This window comes from Callorhinus ursinus, unplaced genomic scaffold (assembly GCF_003265705.2).
Source record: "Callorhinus ursinus isolate GAN/ISIS: 27379988/994484 unplaced genomic scaffold, GSC_fseal_2.0 scaffold1, whole genome shotgun sequence".
NCBI classification, from domain to species: Eukaryota; Metazoa; Chordata; class Mammalia; order Carnivora; family Otariidae; genus Callorhinus; species Callorhinus ursinus.
Genome location: NW_027397063.1, coordinates 61,784,420 through 61,807,152, shown reverse-complemented (window position 1 = coordinate 61,807,152; position 22,733 = coordinate 61,784,420). Strand labels below are relative to the sequence as shown.

At 47.6% G+C, this 22,733-nt stretch overlaps 1 protein-coding gene across 9 annotated transcripts in view; it reads left to right on the top strand.

Annotated features, from left to right (window-relative positions):
* Positions 1-208: 208 nt before the first annotated feature.
* TNK2 (tyrosine kinase non receptor 2) overlaps positions 209-22,733 on the top strand; it is a 46,214-nt gene continuing 23,689 nt past the window's right edge. For 2 of the 9 annotated variants that reach the window (XM_073894831.1, XM_073894842.1), the window contains exon 1: positions 21,193-21,301. In XM_073894831.1, the coding sequence (XP_073750932.1) occupies positions 21,248-21,301 (54 nt within the window). In that variant the 5' untranslated portion in view covers positions 21,193-21,247. Of the gene's footprint in view, positions 859-955; positions 1,004-19,092; positions 19,203-21,190; positions 21,302-22,342; positions 22,366-22,733 lie in introns of those variants that run through there. The other 7 variants (XM_073894833.1, XM_073894832.1, XM_073894830.1 and 4 more) reach the window with 7 other exon arrangements.

Genomic DNA, 22,733 nt, shown 5'->3' with positions numbered 1-22,733 from the left:
GGCAGTGCGGGCTGGGGGCCCCGGGCGGGGGGCGCAAGAGGAGCGCGGTGGGCTGAGCCCGGCGCTGCCGGAGCAGCAGCCACAGCGGGTCGGGGTTCTCAGCTGGGGCCCGCAGCAGCTCCGCGGGCTGAAGCTCGGCGTGGAGGAGCAGGGGGGCGTGGGTCCGGCCGTGCAGGAGGAGGGCGGGGTGGGCCCGGGGGTGCAGGAGCGGGGCGGCCGTGGCCACGAGCCCAGCCTGGGGGTGGTGTGGGGTCTGCCGGACGGCGCGGACTGGAGGCGCCCACCGCGGTGGACGGGCTCGGCGGGCTGGCCTGTGGTGCAGGAGGAGGGGCTGGGGCCCCGCAAGCAGCACCAGGAGAAGGGGGGAGGCAGCCCCGCAGTGCAGGAGCGTGGGGAGGCCCGCGCCGGGGTGCAGGAGCAGGGGGAGGGGAGCCCACGCAGGCTGCTGCAGCAGTCCGAGCCGCTCTCCGAGTTCGGGGAGCGCGGGGAGGGGCTTGAAAGTTCCGGGGAGCAGGGGGGGCAGTACTGGGAGAGCTGTGGGCACTTCAGGCGGGAGGCGGTGGTCCTGGGAGCGGCCCCAGCACGCCGGGAGAGACTCGAGCTAGCGGGGAGGGCCCGGCCTGTGGGGCCCCAGGGGCCTGAGGGGGAGGGGCGCCTGGGGGTGCAGGAAGCAAATTGGCTTCCTGGGGTGCAGGAAGGACAGGTGGTGCGGGCTGTCCAGGAGACATACCTGGACGAGAAGGGGTCCCAGGAGGCAGAGGGGCCCCCTGAGGGGCACAGGATCCGGAGGCGCCGGCGGAGGAGGAGGTGGTAACCGGCAGGCCGGCTGCCCGGCACGAGGATCGCTCCAGGGCCGAGGTGAGCGCAGGATGTAGGGGTTTGGGGATTGGAGCGTTGGAAGCCACTGCCCGAGAGCAGGCAGTGTGTCCTGTTGGATCCTCTTCTGCCACCTCAGCCTGGACCTCGTGGAAACTGTCTGCAGGGAGGCAGCAGAAGGCAGCAGGTAAGGAAACGGAATTCTCTTCGCAGCGGGAGTTGGTGTGTTTTGAAGCAGGGGGCTGCAGCTGTTTCAGGAGAGGGTGGTCTCCAAACTGCTCGTGTTCACCCTCCTGTGTTTAAACGTGGGGAGGGAGGAAGCAGTGCAGTTTTCAAGAGCGAGACAGGATCCCTCCCCCAACTACTAAAAATGCCAACTGAAGTGATGGGGCATTTCCTTAGCGTCTAGACTGGAGATGAGACTATCTGGGCGGCTGCCAGGCCTGGGCAGAAGGAGGAGAGGGGTAGCCCCAGGCTGAGGTTGCAGAGGAGGTAGCCACCCCTCTAGCTGTCTACCCCTGTTGATGGGGTGCCTCCATGCCAGGGCTGGGATGGTGCAATCAGCACAGGTTTCCTCAGGTCCTCAAAACACATTCCATAAAAGGGAAGGGGCAGCATTGCATTAACAGGATCTTATCTAGTAACCGTTTGCCGCGTGATCTGAGATGTGCGTGTGGCTGCTGGCGACTTGAGCTCGAACCTGACCTGCTCCCATCACACCTTCTTGTCACAGCTGATTAATAACATAGGGCCCAGGGCCAAGGATGAATAGGGGCAGAAGGGCAGAGAACTGCTGGTGAGGCCTTCTCGGGGTGGGCTCTCAGGACCCCAACCTGAAAGGGGTGGTTGAAGAGGGGGTGTCTGTACTGCTGGACTCTGGGCATCCTCTGTGGCCCAGAGCTCAGCCCCACCCATGGAGATGGACAGAGGGGCAGCTGTGGCATCATGGGTTCTGTACTGGCCAGGGCCAGCTCCTAGCCCAGCCTAGAGGTGGGGCTTGCAGGGGTGGGGACTATATTTGGCTTCTTGTGGACTGCCCCATGGTCTGGGTACCAGGCCTACTCATTCCTGGCCCAGAGGGGCTTGGTTGGCCAGTGTTTGGGCCTCATCCTCCTAGGGTTGTTCACCTCTTACCTGGCACCGTATGAGTTCCTGCTTCTCTAGCCCTCAGGTTGGGGTGGGTGCAGGGTTGCTGCCGGCCTCAGCTGGGTCCCATCTTTGACCCAACTAAAGGCGTGGTCTCTGAGTCAAATGGCCCCTAGACCCTTGTCTGAACCTGTGTGGTTGCAGATAGTTCTCTCTTGTCCGGGCAGGGGGAGTAGTGGTGGTGGTGGCTGCCCAGCAAAGCCTTAGGCAAGCAGCTGCTGGGACTGTGCTGGAGGAGCCGGTTAGTCTGCTCCTGATGCAAACCCCAAACCGACTGTCAGCTTCGTCCCACGCCTGCCTGTCACACTGCCACCCCAAACACTCATGCACCGGAAGTTCAGCTGCTGTGTCCATGGTACCTGGCCCTTCTGGGATGGCCAAACTGGTTCTGGCTCTCTGGCTTCAATGGAGAGAATTGTCTGTTCTAAACATGTACACACATATATCTGTATCCTAGTTCAGGTCAACTTGTTTGAATTTGTGGTAGATGAGGAGAAGAACTTGGACAGATCCGGATTTAGACCACTTCCTAGCTGTGTAACCTCCTGGGGCAAGACACTGTCTCTGGGCTTCGGTTTCTGTGCCGTGGGCCGTGATTTTCCCTACTCTGTCCTGAGTGTGGAGGGCTCAGACCCCTCTTCGGCTGTCTGGTGCCCGCTTTCTCGGGAGCCCTGGCTGGCAGATGTCAGGGAGCAGGTGTCTGTGCTCCCAGATCTTGTCCTCTGGTCCCTAAATCCAAGATTATCCCCTGCCCTGTGCTTTATTCTGGAAAATGAAGTTTTATTCTTTTTGTTTTTAATGACAGCTTTATTGAGGTATAATGATATACAGTGAATGGAACATATTTAAAACAGTAAGTTTCAACGTATGTGTATATCCGTGAAACCACCACCCCGGTCAAGATAATGAACATTCCTATTACTCCCAAACCTCCCAGAGTTTTTTGTGCCCCTTCCTAATTCCTTCGTCCTGCCCCTCCTTTGCTATCCTTTTTCCCCAGGCAATAGACTGGTCTGCTTTCTGTCACTGTACGTTAGTCCACATTACCTAGAATTTTATGTCAATGGAATCAGACAGAGTGTGCTCTTTTTTTGCCTGGCTTTTTTCACTCAGCATAATTATTTTGAGATTCATTCCTGTTGTGTATTTCAGTAACTCCTTCATTTTGATTGCTGAGTAGCAGTCCCTTTTATGTATATACCACAGTATATCCATTCTCCTGTTGATGGGTTGTTTTTAGTTTTTGGTTATTACAAATACAACTGTGAACATATGTGTAAGTGTTTCTGTGGCCATCTTATTTTATTTCTCTTGGGTAAATCCTTAGGACTGGAATTGTGAGTCATACAGTAGGGATACATTTAACTTTTAAGGAAATTGCCAGACTGTTTTCCAGAGTGGTTGTACTATTTTACATACCTGCCAATTGTGGATGAAAGTTCCAGTTTGTCCACTTTTTTGCCAACACTTGGTGTGATCAGTCTCTTTAATTTTAGACATTCTAATAGGTCTGCAGTGGTTATCTCATTGTGATTTTAATTTGCATTTCCCTAATGACTAGTATTACTGAGCATCTTTTCAGGTGCTAATTTGCCATTTGTATATCTGGTGCTGTGTCTGTTCAGATGGTTTACCCAGGGGCGCCTGGATGGCCGAGTCATTAAGCATCGGCAGTCAGCTCAGGTCATGATCCCAGGACCCTGGGATTGAGCCGCACAAGGGGCTCCCTGCTTGTCCCTCTCCCTCTGCCCCTTCCCCTGCTTGTGCGCGCTCTCTCTCTCTCTCTCTCTCTCTCTCTCTCTCGGTCAAATAAATAAATAAATAAAAATCTTTTAAAAATAAAACGAAACAAGAAAAAAATCCTTTACCCATTTTTCATTCTTGGGGTTTTTTTCGTATTCAGTTTTGCAAGTTCTTTATATATTCTGCATACAAACCCTTTATTGAATATGTTGGGATTGGATATGTTTGATTGCACATATTTCCTTCCAGTCTTTGGCTTGCATTTTAATTCTTTTAACAGTGTCTTTTGACAAGCAGAATTTTAAATTTTAATGAACTCCAGTTTAACAACTAGTTCTTTTATGGTTTGTGCTTTTGGTGTCATGTCCAAGAAATCTTTGCCTAAGCCACAGCCAATGGTTTTCTCCTGTTTTTCTTCTAGAAGTTTTATTTATTATTATTTTTTAAGATTTTGTTTTTAAGTAATCTCTATACCCAGTGTAGCGGCTTGAATTCACAGTCCCAAGATCAAGAGTCTCATGCTGTACTGGCTGAGCCACCCAGGTGCCCACTTCTAGAAGGTTTATGGTTATGGGTTTTACATTCAGGTCTGTGAACCGTTCAGGGTTAATTCTTGTATATGGTGCAAGGTATGAATTGAATTTCAGCTTTTTGCCTGTTGAGATCCAACTATTCCAGCACCATTTGTTGAAAAGACTTGTCTTTACATGGAATTGCCTTTGCACCTTTTGTCAAAAATCAATTGTCTGTATATGTGTAAAAGTAATTCTGGACTCTCTTTTGTTCCATTGATCAATTTGTCTGTCTTTATCCTAGTACCACACTATCTTGATCACTGTAGATTATGGGAAATCTTGAAATTAGGATAAGATCTTGAACTTTGTTCTTCCTTTTCAAAATTGTTTTAGTTACTCCACGTTCTTTGCACTTTCATATGAGTTTTAGAATCAGTTTGTTAATTTCTACAAGAAAGCTCACCAGGATTTTGGTTAGGATTACATTGGATCTGTAGATGAATTTGGGGAGATGTCCATTATCTTAGCAATATTGGACCTTTGGACCCATAAACAATGTTTGTGTCTGTATTTATCTGGATTTTTAAGAATTTCACCAATGTTTTGTAGTTTAGGTATACAGATCTTTCACATTTTTTGTCAGATATACTTAAGTATTATGTATTTTTTATGCTATTGTAAATGGTGTTTTTACATGGTGTTTGGCTTTTTTGTTTATCTTAATTGTGGTAAAATATATATAACATAAAATATACCATTTTAAGCATCTTTCAGGGTATAGTTCAGTAGTGTCAGGTACATTCACATTGTTGTGCAACTATCACCACCATCTATCTCCAGAACTTTTTCATCTTGCAAAATTGAAACTCTGTACCTATTAAACAATAGCTCTCCATTCCCCCTCCACCCCAGCCCTTGAAGCCACGTTGCACTTTATGAATTTGACTATTCTAAATACCTCATAGGAATAGAATCATACAGTATTGTCCTTTGGTGACTGGCTTTTTTCACTTACCATGCTCAATGTACTCAAGGTTCATCCGTGTTGTGCCATGTGTTAGAATTTCCTTCTCTTTTAAGGCTGAATAATAATCCATTGTAAGAATATACCACATTTTGTTTCTCTACTCATCCACTGGTGGTTGCTTTCACCTTTTGGCTGTTGTCACTAATGCTGCTATAAAATGGTGTTGTTTTTAAATTTCAATTTCCTGTTCCTATAGTGTATATATAAACACAACTGATTTTTGTATATTGACCTTGAATCCTACCACCTGTTAAATGTATTCTAGGGGTGCCTGGGTGGCTCAGTCATTAAGCGTCTGCTTTCGGCTCAGGTCATGATCCCAGGGTCCTGAGATCAAGCCCCGCATCGGGCTCTCCGCTCTGCGGGAGGCCTGCTTCTCCCTCTCCCACTCCCCCTGCTTGTGTTCCCTCTCTCGCTACGTCTCTGTCAGATAAATAAATAAAATCTTTAAAAAAAATGTATTCTAGTAGCTTTTTTTTTTAGCTTCCATTGGATTTTATACATAGACTACCATGTCATTTGTAATAAAGACAGTTTTACTTCTTCCTTTCTGATCCTTATGCCTGACAATTATTTCTTTTTCTTGTCTGATTGCACTGGCTATGTCCTCTGGTGTAAGGTTGAATAGAAGATGAGATTACTTTTTCCTGATCTTCAGGGAAAGACATTCAGTCTCTCACCATTATGCATGATGTTAGCTGTAGGTTTTTCATATATGGTCTTTATCAGGTTGTGCTCCCTCTTTTCCTATTTTGCTTTTGTCAGAGGTTTTTTTCCTGTGACTGTAGGATTTTCTTTTTTAGTTAATATGTTGAATTAACTGATTTGTTAAAACTGATTTTCAAATGTTAAACCAACCTTGCATTCCGAGGACAAACTCCACTTGGTCATAGTATATTATTCTTTAGCTGTATTGTTGGATTCTGTTTGCTAAAGAATTTGTTAAGAATTTTGTATCTTTTTTTAAATCTTATTTAAATGCAAGTAGCTAACATAGAATGTATCATTAGTTTCAGATGTAAAGTTCAGTAATTCTTCAGTTGCATATAACACCCAGTGCTCATTACATCACATGCCCTCTTTAATGCCCATCACCCAGGTACCCCATCCCCCTCCTACCTTCCCTCCAGCAGCCCTCAGTTTGTTTCCTAGAGTTAAGAGGATATTTATGTTTATGAGGACAGTTTTCTTGTACTGTCTATGGGACTCATACATCTTTATCTTATAGTCTGTCTTTATAAATATCTACATTTTTATTAGTAATAGTGTAAATAGATAATAGTATAAAAACCTATATTTTTATTTCCTCTGTTTATGCTATTATTGTCAAAAATTACTCTTATACACGTTGTAAACCCACACTATACTGGTCTTATTTTTGTTTAAACAGTCAATTTATCTTTTAAAGTAATTAAATAATAAAAACATCTTAACTATTTACCCATGTAGTTGCTATTTCCAGTGCTTCATTTTTTTTAAAAGATTTATTTATTATTTATTTGAGAGAGAGAGAATGAGTGGGGGGGAGAGCAGAGGGAGAGGGAGAAGCAGACTCCCTGCTGAGCAGGGAGCCTGTTGTGGGGCTCAATCCCAAGATCTTGAGATCATGACCTGAGTTGAAGGCAGGCACTTAACTGACTGAGCCACCTAGGTGCCCGTCTTTTTTTTTTTTTTTTTTTTTTTTAGGATTTTATTTATTAGAGAGGGTGCACAAGTGGGAGGAGGGGAGGTGGGGCAGAGGGAGAGGGAGGAACAGAGTACCCGCTGAGTGGGCTTGATCCCAGGACCCTGAGATCATGACCTGAGCCAGAGGGAGATGCTTAACCAACTGAGTCACCCAGCCTCCCCCTTTTCTTTTTTATTTTATTTACTTAGAGAAAGCATGAGCAAGGGGAGGAGTTGGGGGACAGGACAAGGGAGGGGGAAAGAATCTCAAGCCGACTCTGTGCTGAGTGTGGCGCCTGACCTGGGACTCGATCTCACAACCCTGAGATCATGACCTGAATGGAAACTAAGAGTTGGATGCTCAACTGACTGAGCCGCCCAGGCGCCCCTCCAGTGCTTAATTTCTTTGCATAGATCCATATTTTTATATGGTATTATTTTCCTTCTGTTTTAAGAACATCTTTTATGGTAGTGCAGGTCTGCTGGTGTTAATTCTTTCAGCTTTTGTATGTTTAAAAAGTTTATTTAGTCTTTATTTTACTTTTTTTTTTAAAGATTTTATTTATTTGAGAGAGAGTGAACATGAGCAGGGTGAAGGGCAGAGAGAGAAGCAGACTCCCTGCTGAGCAGAGACCCTGATATGGGGCTTGATCCCAGGACCCTGGGATCATGACCTGAGCCAAAGGCAGACGCCTAACCAACTGAGCCTCCCAGGTCCCCCCAGTCTTTTTTTTTTTTTTTTTTTAAGATATTTCCATTGGACTAGAATTCTAGGTCATTAGTTTATTCTTTCAGTAAGTAAATAATGTTGTGCCACTGTCTTCTCATTTCCATTTCTGTATGAAATTTGCTGTCATCTTTTTTTTTTTTTTTTTTAAGATTTTATTTATTTGACAAAGAGCGAGAGAGGGAACACAAGCAGGGGGAGTGGGAGAGGAAGAAGCAGGCCCCCCTGCCGAGCAGGGAGCCCAATGCGGGGCTCGATCCCAGGACCCTGAGGTCATGACCTGAGCTGAAGGCAGTTGCTTAGCCAACTGAGCCACCCAGGCACCCCCCCCCCTTTTTTTTTTAAGTAAGCTCTGTGCCCAGTGTGGGGCTTGAACTCACAACCCTGAGATCAAGAGTCACATGCTCCCCTGACTGAGCCAGCCAGGCGCCCCTTCTGCTGTCATTGTTATCTTTTCTCTCTGTCTATAACCTATCTCCTTTGCCCTCCCTAGCTACACTTTAAGATTTTCTCTTTATAACTGATTTTGAACAATTTGATTATGAGGTGTGTTGGTATAGTTTTCTTCTTGTGTCTTGTGCTTGGAGTTCATTGAACTTTTTTGAGTCTGCAGGCTTATAGTCTTTGTCAAATGTGGAAATATTTTGGCTATTAATTCTTCAAATATGTTTCTATTTGCAACTTTCTCTCCTTTCCTCAGGGAACTCCAACGATACAAATGTTAGGCCACTTGAAATTGTCCCACTGCTCACTGATGCTTTGTTTATTTAAAAAAGAATTTTATTTTTCCTCTCCACAGTTTGTTACTGTGTCTTCAAATTCACCAGGTTTTTCATCTGCAGTGTCCAATCTGCCTTTAATTCCATTCAGTTTATTTTTTCATCTCATGCAATGTAGTTATTTATTTATTTATTTGAGAGAGAGAGAGGGAGAGCACAGAGGGAGAATAAGAGGGAGAAGCAGACTCCCTGCTGAGTAGAGAGCCTGACATGGGGCTCAATCCCAGGACCCTGGGATCATGACCTGAGCCAAAGGCAGACGCTTAACCAATTGAGCCACCAGGTGCCCCTCACACAATGTAGTAGTTTTTGTTCTAGAAGTTCAATTATACTCTCTTTAGAAATATATTTTTAGGAGTGCCTGGTTAGCTCAGTCAGTTAAGCATTGGACTCTTGATGGAGCCTACTTAAAGGAAAAAAAAATTAAATAAATAAATATAATATAAATATAAATAAATATTTTAATATTTAGTAGTAATATAGTTTTATAGTAATAATTTCTAAATGTTTAATTATTTTAATTTCCTTGTCTGCTAATTCTAACATCTGTGTCAGTTCTGGTTTTGGTTTTGTTTAACTGCTTTATCTCCTCATTATGGGTCATAGTTCCTGGCTTTTTTGCCTGCCTAATAATTTTTTGTTGGATGCCAGACAATGTAAATTTTACCTGATTTGTGGCTGGGTGCTTTTGTATTCCTGTAATTATTCTTGAGCTTTATTCTAGGATGCAGTGACTTGGAAATAGTTTCATTATCTTATGTCTTGTTTTTAAGACTTGTTAGGTAGGACCAGAGCTAGGCTCAATCTCGGACTGCTGATTCTCCTGCTGAGGCAAGACCCATCTGTAAATTCTACCCAATGCCTAGCTTTTCCAGTTTGGCTGGTGGAAACAGGCACTTTTCCCAGCCTGGTGAGTACCAGGCATTGTTACTTATAGTCGTTTCAGATAGTTATTTTCCCCAGCCTTGGGTAATTTCTGCACATTTACGTGACGATTAGTATTTAGCTAAATACGTAAGGGGGTCCCTTCACAGCCTTCGCTGCTACTCTCTGTTCTCTGATGCTCTGCTCTGTGAACTCTGGCCCCTTGAGACTCCCCAGGCTCTCAGCTCCATCTCCTCAACTCATGGAGTCTTTTGGGATCTGACTGGTTCCCTTCTCTGTGCTGGAGCCTGAAAACTCAACCACAGGGCTGACCTCTTTTGTTATAGGTATCACTTTCTTTTGTTTCCTGATATCTGGTGTCTTCAAAACCATTTTGTATATTTTGTCCATTTTTTTCTTGCAGTCAGGAGGGTGAATCTGAACCTTGTTATTCCATCTTGGCCAAAGATGAGAATTTGAGTTTATTTCCCTCACTGCCACCCTTCCACCCTCCCCATTTTTCAGTCTGTCCACCCTAGCAGTATCTCATTTTTCCTTCCGTCTCCTGTCTGTGTTCATATTGTTACGGTGTAGTAAATTGTGATGACTTTTCCTTTCCTGCACACCTTTTTGTTCTCCCCGGAGTTGCTTTTGTTTGTTTGTTTAGGCTTCTATGCACCTTTCAATTAGCCAAATTCCAGTAGCTGTCTGAATTCCTCAAGATGTCGGTTCCATTAGGTGTTCTATTGAATGGATCTTTCTGAAGAAGTCTCCGTCAGAGCCTTGTGCCCTACAGCAGCGTGGTCTGGTTGCTGTCTATCACAGATGCTTAGCTATCCTCCTGGGACCTCCTTTCAGCATCCTGGGCATCTCCTTCACTGCTTTTCTGTGTTGGATCACCTGTGTCCACGTCTTCCTCTTTGTTGGTTTACTGTCTGGTTTTGGCAGAGCCTGTCCTTTAGTACCTTCCTGAGAGGAGGGTATATGGGCAGGAGCTTATTTGGAGACCTCGCCAGCCTGATACTCAATCGACTGAATACAAAGATCTACGTTGGAAATTGCCTTCCTTTGGCATCTTGAGTACATTGCGTTTAGGTTCTAGAGTTAACGCTGAAGTCTAAAGTCACTCTACATCCTGTGTGGGACCTGTGTGGTACCCTCTGCCTTGCCCAGGAGTGTGTAGGATCTTCTCTTATCTCCAATATTCTGGATACTGGATACTGGAGATACTCTTTATCTCCAGTATTCTGTTTCTTAATGATTTCCTAATTATGTAGCTCATTGTGGGTCTGTTTTCATCTTGCACTGTATGTTCAGTGAACCCTTTTAATTTGGAAACTTGTACTTCAGGTCTGGAAGTTTTCTTGTTTTATTTAGGTCATTTCCCTCCCTCCTTGCTCTCCCCTGTACTCCTCTTGTTTAGATGTTGGACCTTCCTATACTGATCATCTGGTTTTCTTATTTCTTTCTCTCCTGTTTGCCATCTTTATGTGGAAGACCTGAACTTTATCCTCTATCCCTTCTATTGTAATTTTAGCTATTTTGGTAGCAGTAAATGTCTATTGATATTTTATCCCATGTGTGGCATGCATGAGATAGACACAAAACTACTAAATTCAACTTTAGTAATAGGAACATTGGGAGAATGGAGTAGGATTTTTGATTAGGGAAATATCTACATTTCACTAAAACAAACAAAAAACTCCTCCCTAAAAGGGCTTAACCTGAAATTTTAAGGTCCAAAGTAAGAAAGATATTAGGAAGGTTAGGAGAAGTGTGAGAATCTAATAAGGAGAACATTCTCAGAATGAATTTCTTGGGAATTCAATAGAATGATTTCTCCATCCACTGACATTAACGGGACTTACACAGAATTGAGAAGCATCATTGGTATAATAAGTCATCCTATAAACTGATGCTCATGGCCATGGTGTAAAGGGCTTTCAGAAAGAGTGGTCAGTGTCAACAATGGGAGAGAATATGTGAGAACAGGACTGTTCTGGCTAAGTCAAATGATTGGCACGATTACAGGCTTTCTCCAGAGCAGTGGCTCTCAACTCCAGTCTGGATTCATCTGAAGAGGCTTTAAGATAGGATGCCTCAGTCTCACCTAGGCCAAGTTGATTAGAAGCTCAGCGGGTGGGGCTTCCACGTGGACACTCTGCTAGCTCCAAGTGATTTTAATGCCTAGCCAGTGCAAAGAATACCTCCAGAAGACCCTTGCTTCCCAGACTGTGGTCTGCTGGACCAAAACATGTGTCCCTTAGGAGCTTGTTAGAAATGGAGAATCTTAGATCCTACCCCATATCCATGAATCTGAATCTGCATTAAAGTTTGAAGTCTGAAATTTTCTTCCCCTGCATAGTCTGTTTCCTCTTGGTCACTTTTTCTTGTGTATTTTTCTCTCTCTCTTCCATGTTAGAGGCTTGCCTTGGTGTCTGGTAGTTTTGTGTTGTCTGCTCTCAGCTAAGGGTGGGAAGCTACAACACTGGATGGTCTTGGTGATGGAGCGTCTTTGTGTGGTGACCTGGATGGGCCATTTGTTGGGAACTCCTGGTGTTGGTATCTTTCTGCCTTCCTTGGCCTGGTCAGAGTCACCAGAAGAGACACTCTTGTCTCCTACCAAGAGGTGGAAGCCTGGCTCCATGTTCCAGGAGCAAGTGGAGAAGGGGACCGGGATCTCACCATCTATGCGCACTTTCCTTGTTTGGGATGTAGCACACACATACCCCTCCCTCCCGCCCCCGCCCCTCATTCTCCACCAGGCCCACTGTGCCAGTCCAGACGTTCCATTATCCCTTGTAGGGAAATCCCTGCCTTTTGCAGGGTGTTAGAAGGACAGTCACCCAGTGGCTTTGTATGGGGGAAGGGGTATAGGTGGTCTTACTGTTTCTTAAATAGCTTTTAAGTAATACTCTATATTTTTAGCATTTCCCTCTGCCACCTCTTCTTCTCGTAGAGGTTTTTGGGACTTCCATTTCCCAGGCTGTTTGAGGATTCCGTGGGGTCATTTAGGTGCTTCTCACCTTGGGGGTTGTGATTTTTCTCAGCTCTGCTACCCCTTGTCACTGGCCCAGCTGCTTTCCAGCTTCCACAGCTTTGCTGTGGTCATTTCCTCTGCTGTTCTTCCCATCCTTAGGGACTTCTGCCATTCAAAAAATTTCTCTTACATTTTTTTTTTCTCTTTTTAAAATTGTAGTTTTGGTCAGGTTTCAGGAAGGAGTGGAATTATGTGTATGTATGCAGTCTGCTGTCTTTTCCTGGAACCTCTATCCTCTCTTTAAACTTCCTCAGAGAATCCCTGAATTCATTCAGTATATATTTAATGATAGGACTCCTGCTCTGCCCTCCATGGGCCCGCATCTCTGAGCCAAGAAATTCAGTGTGCAGTTGTATATGGGCTGAGTCCTGGCTTCCTCTCTTACTCTCTGCGTTACGCTGGTCACCTCTTCAGACCTCCGTTTTCTCATCTGTAAAACAGGGATAATGCAGGGTAGTAAGGGGAGGTTTGTAATCAGTCAATGAAGATAAAGCTTGGGTGACCCTCTCAGGTCCCCTCCCTCTTTGGGAGCTTTGTATTCTATCACTCAATAAACTTTACTATCAATAAACTGCTTTCTTGCCCACCAAAAAAAAAAAAGATAAAGCTTTTTTTGTTTTTAAATTAATTAATTAGATCAAGACCTGAGCTGAGATCAAGAGTCAGGTGCTTAACCCACTGAGCCACCCAGGCGCCCCTAGATAAAGCTTTTAAAGAACCTGCACATAGGGGCACCTGGCTGGCTCAGTCAGTCGAGCCTGTGACTCTTGATCTCAGGGTCTTGAGTTTGAGCCCCATATTCGGCATAGAGATTACTAAAAATAAACAATTAATTAAAAACCCCATTGCTTTCCATTAAAAAAAAACAAACAAAAAAAGAACCTGCACATAATGTCTTCTTGAAGACCCAGACCGTAACTTCTTCCTATTTCCTGAAAACCCTAGCACAGGGTGAGCACACCGTAGGTACATAGTGAGGTGACTGAGGAGAGGATTGGGGCCAGAGTTTTGGCCTGGTCTCTTCCTTCAGCAGCGGTGCGTCCTGGGAGACCTGGAGCCAAGGGCCTCAGCTAGGTGTGAGAACACCGGGTCTTTCCTGTCTCTGCCTGTCTCCTAATTGCTGTGTCTCTTGATAAGGCAGGGTCTCCTCTCCTGGCCCCTTACCTTTACTCTACTCGTCCCTGACCTTGGTGTGGCTGCCCGTCTGTGGCTAGAAAAGAATCACCACCGCTCTGAACTGTTGATCTCCCCCAGGTCCGGATGATAGTCTGTAAGTGCGTTGGACCAGGCAAGTCCCTTCCCCTTTCAGGGTCTGGGTTTCCTTATTGCTAAAATGGAGAGGCAGGATATAGTGGGTGGGAAGTAGTCCCAGGTTCAGACCCTTCCTCTCCTGGGCCCTGCAGCCTGTCCTGCACTGGATGTTGCTAGCTCCTGGGGTTCTGGTTCTGGACGTGGTCCAGAGGGGATGAGCAGTCCCTCTTGCAGAATGAATGTGACTCTACCAGTCACAGCTCTGGCTTCTTTCCCCACCCCACCTCCAGGGCTCAACAATAGGCCCCTTCAGCTCAAGGCTCTTGCTGAAGGGGTGGGGGTGGGGCGGGGCCTGAGCCAGCAGGCAGAGGACCAGCCCGGCAGCCCCTGCCCAGCCCTGAAAGAGCTCTGGGAGTGGCTGGCTGCCGGCAGCTGGACTGCCTCCTTCCTCCCTTCCTGGGAGTCACTGCATCAGTGGGTGCTGTGATGATGATGCCTGGGCCAGAGGATTGGCAAGAGGCAGCTTTCTGCAGAACCCTGCATCCCAGCCCTGGCACCAGGACGTGCCTGGTGTGCATGTGCACAAAGCCCGGACAGCTGCTGGAATTTATCCTTTGCCGCACACGAGTGTCGTTCTGTTGGTGGGAGGAAAGCTCCAGGAATATGTAGGGTTCTCAGGGTCCTGTCTCTGGATGTCAGGGTTGGCGGGCCATTCTTGAGCTGCTGGAGCACGAAACAGCCGCAGAATACTTCAACACCAAGTTGGTACATTTGGGGAGGAGTTGAGTTCAGTGTGGTCTGTGCAGTGGGGTTTAGTCAGATTCTTTCCTTTGTTCTCTGAAAGTCACACCTCCCTCTCTGCTGCAGTCGAAGATGAGGCATGGCAGGTCCCTGTATCTGATCTGGGTCCCTGCTTTTGTGCCCTGCCTTCCCAGCCTGTCACTCCCTCGAGCCGCCCCCCACTCGCCTTGGTGAGGCTGGGATGCCTGACACATTGGACTTCCTTCCCATCAACGCTGCGGTGTCGTGTACTCCAGCTCTCCCTGCAGAGTCTAGTGAGAATGCCACCTTCTGCAGCAGGCCCGTCACGGGCTCTCTCTCTGCCTGAGATACTGGCCGTGTCGTCCCCGGTGCTGAACCGGCTTTGTGGGAGCAAAGTAGCTTATGGGTCTGGGACAGGAGTGGCTGTAATGAGATTGGCAGCCCCTCTCTCCACAAAGGTGCTTGCTTTTCTGGATTAGAAATACTGGGAGGGAGCAAAGCCAGGGCGGGCGGAGGCGGGGAGGCAGTGAGGCTTAGTCCTGGTATCTGCTGGAAGTTAGGCAGCCCTCCTTTCTTCAGGGTCCATCTTACGGGTTTGAAGTCTCTTTCGGCAAACTCTCTTGACCAGGTACCTTGCCAGCTTCTGCATTCAGGTTGACAAATAAAAACAGATGGTTACTTTACAAGGTAGAAACCACAGTAGAGGTTTGTGTATAGAACTCTCTCAGTAGAATTATGTACTGATATAGATTGCAGATTGTTATAAGAACAGTAACCCATTAAGGATCAGAGCATGATGGATAATTAAAAATTTTTAAATTCATTTGACTATTTTCCACATGTACTATACTATAATTGACTCTTACACAACGTTGGGGTTAGGGCTGCTGACCTCTCTCGCACAGTTGAAAATCTGCACATAACTTTTGACTCCCCAAAAACTTAACTACTGATAGCCTACTGTTGACTGGAAAACTTAACCAATAACATCAGCAGTCAGTACATATTTTATATGTTATGTGTATTATATACTGTATTCTTACAACAAAGTAAGCTGGAGAAAAGAAAATGTTATTAAAAATCATAAGAGAAAATAGCATTTCCAGTACCGTACTGTATTTATCGAAAAAAATCCACATATAAGTGGACCTGCACTATTCAAACCCATGTTGTCCAAGGGTTAACTATATTATGTGTTTATACCATTCCTGTTTTCAAATATTATTTTAAAAATAACATGGAAGGAATGGTAAAAATAACCATTTGGGGATAGGAAATAACAGTTTACAGAGGAGATGACATGGGTCTTGAGGGATGTGTAGGAGTTCATCATGTAGACAAAGAGAACGACCATCACAAAGAGAATAGCTCAGAGACATTTAAATGAAGGGAGTGTGTCTAGGGAAGGGCAAGTATCTTTTTTTAAAATTTAAATTCAATTAACATGTAGTGTATTATTAGTTTCAGAGGTAGAGGTCAGTGATTCATCAGTCCTATATAACACCCAGTGCTCATTATATCATGTGCCCTCCTTAATGTCCATCACCTAGTTACCCCTCCACCTCCCTCCCCTCCAGCATCCCTGTTTGTTTCCCATGATTAACAGTCTTTTGGGGTGCCTGGGTGGCTCAGTCGTTAAGCGTCTGCCTTCGGCTCAGGTCATGATCCCAGGGTCCTGGGATCGAGTCCCACATCAGGCTCCCTGCTTGGCGGGAAGCCTGCTTCTCCCTCTCCCACTCCCCCTGCTGTGTTCCTGTTCTCACTATCTCTCTCTCTCTGTCAAATAAATAAGTAAAATCTTTAAAATAATTTTTAAAAAGTCTTACGGTTTGTCTCCCTCTCTGATTTCATCTTGTTTTATTTTTTCCTCTCTTCCCCTATGATCCTCTGTTTTCTTTCTTAAATTCCACAAATCAGTGAGATCATAGGATAATTGTCTTTCTCGGATTGACTTACTTTGCTTAGCATGATACCCTCTAGTTCCATCCACATCGTTGCAAATGGCAAGATTCTATTTTTTTTGATGTATGAGTAATAGTCTACATCTTTTTTTTTTTTTTTAAAGATTTTATTTATTTATTTGACAGAGAGACAGCGAGAGCAGGAACACAAGCCGGGGGAGCAGGAGAGGGAGAAGCAGGCTTTCTGCTGAGCAGGGAGCCCGATGTGGGACTCGATCCCAGGACCCTGGGATCATGACCTGAGCCGAATGCAGATGCTTAACGACTGAGCCACCCAGGCGCCCATTCCACATCTTCTTTATTCATTCATCTTTCGATGAACATGTGGGCTCTTTCCATAGTTTGATTATTGTGGACATTGCTGCTATAAACATTGGGGTGCAGATGCCCCTTCGGATCCCTACATTTGTATCTTTAGTGTAGATACCTAGTAGTGCAGTTGCTGGGTCATAGCTCTGTTTTCAAGTTTTTGAGGAACCTCCATACTGTTTTCCAGAGTGGCCGCACCAGCTTGCATTCCCACCAACAGTGTAGGAGGGTTCCCCTTTCTCCACATCCCCGCCAACATCTGTCGTTCCCTGACTTGTTAATTTTAGCCATTCTGACAGGTGTGAGGTGATATCTCATTGAGGTTTTGATTTGGATTTCCCTGATTCCGAGTGATGCTGAACACTTTTTCATGTGCCTGTTGGCCATTTGGATGTCTTCTTTGGAAAAATGTCTGTTCATGTCTTCTGCCCATTTCTTGATTGGATTATTTGTTCTTTGGGTGTTGAGTTTGATAAGTTCTTTATAGATTTTGGATACTAGCCCTTCATCTGATACGTCATTTGCAGATATCTTCCCCCCACTCAGTAGGTTGTCTCTTGGTTTTGTGGACTGTTTCCTTTGCTGTGCAAAAGCTTTATCCTGATGAAGTCTCAATAGTTCATTTTTGCCCTGGCTTCCTGTGCCCTTGGAGACGTGTCTAGGAAGAAGTTGCTGCGGCCGAGGTCACAAAGATTGCTGCCTGTGTTCTCCTCTAGGATTTTGATGGATTCCTGTCTCACATTTAGGTCTTTCAACCATTTGGAGTCTATTTTTGTGTGTGGTGTAAGGAAATGGTCCAGTTTCATTCTTCTGCATGTGGCTGTCCAATTTTCCCAACACCATTTGTTGAAGAGACTTTTTTCCATTGGTTATTCTTTCCTGCTTTGTCAAAGATGAGTTGACCATAGAGTGGAGGGTCCATTTCCGGGTTTTGTCTTCTGTTCCATTGATCTATGTGTCTGTTTTTGTGCCAGTACCATACTGTCTTGATGATGACAGCTTTGTAATAGAGCTGGAAGTCTGCAACTGTGATGCCACTAGCTTTGGTTTTCTTTTTTAACATTCCTTTGGCTATTTGGGGTCTTTTTTGGTTCCATACAAATCTTAGAATTATTTGTTCTAGCTCTGTGAAAAAAGTTGATGGTATTTTGATAAGGATTGCATTGAATGTGTAGATTGCTCTAGGTAGTATAGACATTTTAACAATATTTATTCTTCCAATCCATGAGCATGGAGCGTTTTTCCAGTTCTTTGTGTCGTCCTCAATTTCTTTCATGAGTGTTCTATAGTTTTCTGAGTACAGATCCTTTGCCTAAACCTGGTTCGGTTTATTCCTAGGTATCTTATATTTTTGGGTGCAGTTGTAAATGGGATTGACTCTTTAATTTCTTTCTTCTGTCTCATAGTTAGTGTATAGAAATGCAACTCATTTCTGTGCATGGATTTTATATCAGGAAGGGCATGTATCTGATTTGGTTGGAACATGGAGACATTTGAAGAAAATGATAAGGTATGGAGGTGGACAAAGAGGCAAGAAATAGATCCTGAAGGGCCTTGTATTTGGCTTATTGAGGAGTTACAGAAGGATATAAGCAGGGGAGGGACTTCAGATGACAGTAATAGCAATAGGCAGCTATGTGCCAGGTGCTGTGCTAAGTGTGCTATTCATTATCTCATTGAATCTGCACTCTACGAAGGAGGTGCTATTTACTCCCATTTCACAGATGAGGAAACTGAGTCTTAGAGGTTAAGTCATTTGCTCAAAAGTTGCCCAACTAGAAAGTGACAGAGCCAAGATTTCAGCTCAGGTCTGTCTGATTCTTAATCCCATTGGTATTGATCAGAGGAATAAAAAGGAGGCAGAAACAAGATTTTGTGGCCTGCCTAGTGGGGAAGGTAGGAAGTTATGGTTGGGGTGGGGGTGAGGTTTCTAGCCTGGGTGGCCAGTGTTGGCTTGTGATATTTTCAGTCAGGGTATAGGGACATGTGTTAGCTAGCTTTAAAGGGGTGCTCATGAGCTGAGTTTGGATATACAGAATTTGTGGTACGTATGCATCCTCCTGGTGGAACTGCCCTGGAACTGTCTGGAAACGTGGGCCTAGAGCTTCAGGGGGTTAGAAATGGAGACAGAGCACGTGGTAATTGCAGCCCTGGGGGAGGAGAGGAAGTGACACCCAGAGAGCAGAGCATCCACTGAGAGAAGGAAGGGCGAGTTCAGAAGTCTTTGGGAGATCTCAGCAGTTAAGGAGAAGGGTGAAGAGGCTCCAGGGCTGGACTTGGGGCCTGGGGGCCCAGCACCACTAAGCCAGTATGCCTCAGCTTTGCCTCTCCTCAGAACTGCAGCTTGCCAAGCTCTCCTGGGACGGGCTGGGCCCCCGCGTCCTGGAGATGGAGAGGGTGTGGACAGCCATGGTGTGTGTCTGAACCACCCCCTCTCTCTCTTGGCCCCAGGCCAGCCTCCTCCCCAGACCAGTGTGATGTCAGACCTGGGCTGACCTGAAGGTGTGGGGTTGCCTGGTGCAGTTCCCTCTGGGATGAAGTCCTACGGGGAGCCAGCCTGGCTTTGGTCCAGAAGCTTGGGGCCTACGTACAGAGGGGTGAGTTGAGGCTGACTGGGCTTGGTGGGGCTGAAGCAAGATAATCCTCTGGGAGAGGAACTATAAGTCCCCCTCCTCTTCCCCAATATATTGTTTTCCCTCTAGGACTTAGAGAAGAGGGAGGGTAGGGGTGGGAGAGGGCTGGCTTGGAGGTGAGGTTGGCATATATTCCCAGGAATACGGTAGATTGTTTTGGAAAAATCTCTTGGCCGGAAATTACATGTCATGTCTGCTCCTCAGTGTGGATTTGTCACTTCACTGATGCTGCTGGAGAGGCTGGGGGAAGGGAGTGGACAGCAGAAGCAAGCTGGTTCCTGGCCACTCCCAGCTCCCTTTAGAGATAAGGGGGCAGGTTACAGACCAGAGGGGTATACATGTAGGGTGGATTCCCCAAATCCTAGAGGCAGTTTGGATCATGCGGATATCTTATAGCAGAATGGCATTAGGAAGCAGGGGAGTTATGGGTGGAGGAGGTAAGGAGAAAGCAGGAAGGAGGAATGATTTCGATCAGACCCTTCATCCAGCAACGGGCCTGTCATTTTCAGCCTTTTTTTCTCTAACTTTGGGTCAGTACAGCCTCCTGACTTTGGGTTATTACAGCCTCCCACAAAACTAGTTTCTGTTAGAGCTGTGGTAAGATGCCCAGGAACTTCTGCCTGGAATAGATCCCCTGCCTGGCAGGGTCATCCCCCACCCCAGTATGCTTCAAGGTAGAGAAGGAGCTTGTGAGGAGGTGAGCCTTGTAGGAACTCATCCTAGTATCCTCCTGGGGGCTCTTTCCTCAGTCTTGAGGTTGAGTTTGTTGGGGGTGGGCGGAAGGGGGGGGCAGGTATCTCAGCATCTCCCTCTTCCTCTGCCCCAACCCCGGAAGGGGAGGGTTCCCTGAGCTCAGCCCTAAATACCTGGTACTAAGGAGTCAGTGGATGCTTCAGATGCCGGCAGAATGAGAGGGTGTGCGTGGGGCACCTTGGGGCCCTCAGGGCTGGCGGGAGAGGAGGAGCCTCTGCAGTGGGACTTCCTCTGCTAGCACTGACCTCACCCCAGTGCTGGGTGGCAGAGCCCTGCGTGGGCACGTGTTGGAGCACCTTCTCCCGCGGGGAGTGTGGGCACTCGAGGCACTCTTCTGAGACCAGAGGTCAGCCCTAGCCCTGTGCCCTGCCCTGAGCTCCCAGGCACACAGCCTGTGCAGTCTTGGGGGGGGGGGGCAGGGAGGGCAGGCAGGGAGATGTCAAGGCCAGGCTGGGAGGAGGCGTAGGGCTGGGGTGGGCTGTGGTCTCGCTCCCTGTGCTGGAGGCGTGGCTTCCGCGGCTGGGCAGGTTCGCGGGCGCTGAGGGAGTGGAGTGCGGAGTGGAGCGGCAGGGAGCCCGGCAGGTGGGCGCATGCTTGGAGCCTGGTGGTGTGGAAGCCGGGCAGGTGGAGGGACCAGGCATCAGGCCCCAAGGAGGAGAGGGGTCTCAGGTCAAGTCAGGATGGGGCTCCTCTTACGTGAGCTTCTTGGATGGACGTCCTTATGGAATAGGGGACTCCTTTATGAATCCCCAGGACCTAATTGGTGGCGGTGGAGCTCTGGGGTCCTGGAGGTGGCCCAGGGGCTGAGGGGAGCTGTGGCCCTGCGGTCATTGGAGGTGGGGCCGCGCCGCGGCACCTGGCTGTCTCCGGGCATCAGCCGGTGGTTGGTGGTGGTGCTGCGGAGAGGCGGCGACGAAGCGGCGGCTCCTTGGAATGGAGGCTGGGGACCGGGTTGGGGGAGAGGCCGGCCGCGGGCCCGGCTCAGGAGACCGCAGGAGACCGCGACCATCTGGGCTGGGCTGGGGCTCTGGCCGGCCAGCCAGTGGCGGATGAGAGGCTGTGGGCGGGTGTGCGGGGTGGGGGGGGCATGGACCGGCCTCCCCCGCTGAGGCGCCCCTCCTTCTGGAGGATGCTGGAGGCCCGGCCCCTCAGGACGCAGGGCAGTGACGCTGCCGTTGCCGGTGCCGCCGGAGGGGCGGGGGCTGCGGGAGGGCTCTGCTCCCTTCCCTGGCCTGAACGCCGGGAGTTTGGGTGCCATGGGGGAGAGATCTGCATATCAGCGCCTGGCTGGGGGTGAGGAGGGACAGCAGGTAATGGGAGAAGCCTGGGGGATAGCCAGGTACCCGGGTCCTAGACCCCATCATCTGCCAATGAGCTGAGGGCACAGCCCTGCTCCGCAGCAGCCTCTCAGGAGTGAGGGGTGTCTGTGTTTCTGGGCCCCACGACAGATCCTGGGGGGCTGAGAGGCTGGGTGAAGAGGTATTTGTGTGTGTATGCGATGGGTGAGGGGCAAGTCAGTGGTGGTGAATTACTGATGCTGCCACCTGCCTCAGTGTCTGTGGGTTCTCTGGGACCCAATTAAATGGCCTTTTGGGCTTTTCTTCAACTCATGGGAGCCCCCAGGAGCAGTGCCTGCCAGGTTTTGGGTGCAGTCTTTTACGGGCACTGAGTCGTTGTTCCCTGGACATTCCTGCTTACTTTCCGAATATGCATATCAAGCTAAATGTCCTTGCTAGCTTTAGAAAAGATGATCACTGTATTCATGGGGCCGCTTCCCTTCTTGGAGATCAAACATTTTCTCTCTTGGTCGGCAGAGGGCGGTAGCTGACAGGACAAAGGGGGACAGAAAAGGTGGAGGGTGTTTTCCAGGGCTAGGAGAAGGGGTCCAAGAACTGGCCTGAGCTCTGACCTCTGACCATGCTTTGCTTTTCTGCACAGCCTTTTCCAGCTGGATTGCTGAGCAAGCTGCTGAGGCTTGTTCTTACCCGACATCTAAGGGAAGAGTTAGGCGTGGGGTTCTGATAGATTTGGGGCACATCTTTTGGGGGCAACTAGAATTTTTAATTTGGCCATTCTGATCCAGCAGCCCCTATCTTACAGTAGAGGGAGTAATTTTGCTTAAATTGTTCCCTAAAGTCAGGTCCCCGGGGCTCCTTCAGAGTGGTGCCTGGTGGGAAGTAGGCAGTAGGCTTCTCTGAGCCATGGGCATTGTCTGCCAGGGTTTGAGGAAAAGTCATTTCCAGTGTGACCTCATCCTGACTTCATCTTGTCCATTAGCTCTGACCCCAGCCTCAGACTGGTGATTCACTGGACCAAGGGGACGCTTTACCTGGCTGGCTCCACATGCTTTGGGTGGTGTGTGACACAGTGCTGGGTAAGAGGGACTGAGTGCTGGGAGTGTCCACCAATACCCACCCTCTACCTACCTTCTTGCCCCCCCCCCCCCCCCGCCATGGGGTCAGAGCAGGAAATGGCTGACCTTTCAGATAACCTTCCTGTGAGGAAGATCGAGTACTAAGAGAGGTCCTGGAAAGAGAGCCTAAGATGCTAACTCCCCAAAACTGTCACCCAGCTGCCTGCCCCATCAGCCAGCTGGGGTTCCCAGAGCCAGTAGCCAGCTGGATAGGGACAAGAGAGCAGTGTACAAGAAGCGGGCTCCCTGGGCATGGCTGCTGGGGGGGCTGTTGGTGAGGGAGACTGCGAGGACTTCCTGCAGCTGTCAGGTGTGTCTGGGGGCTGTAG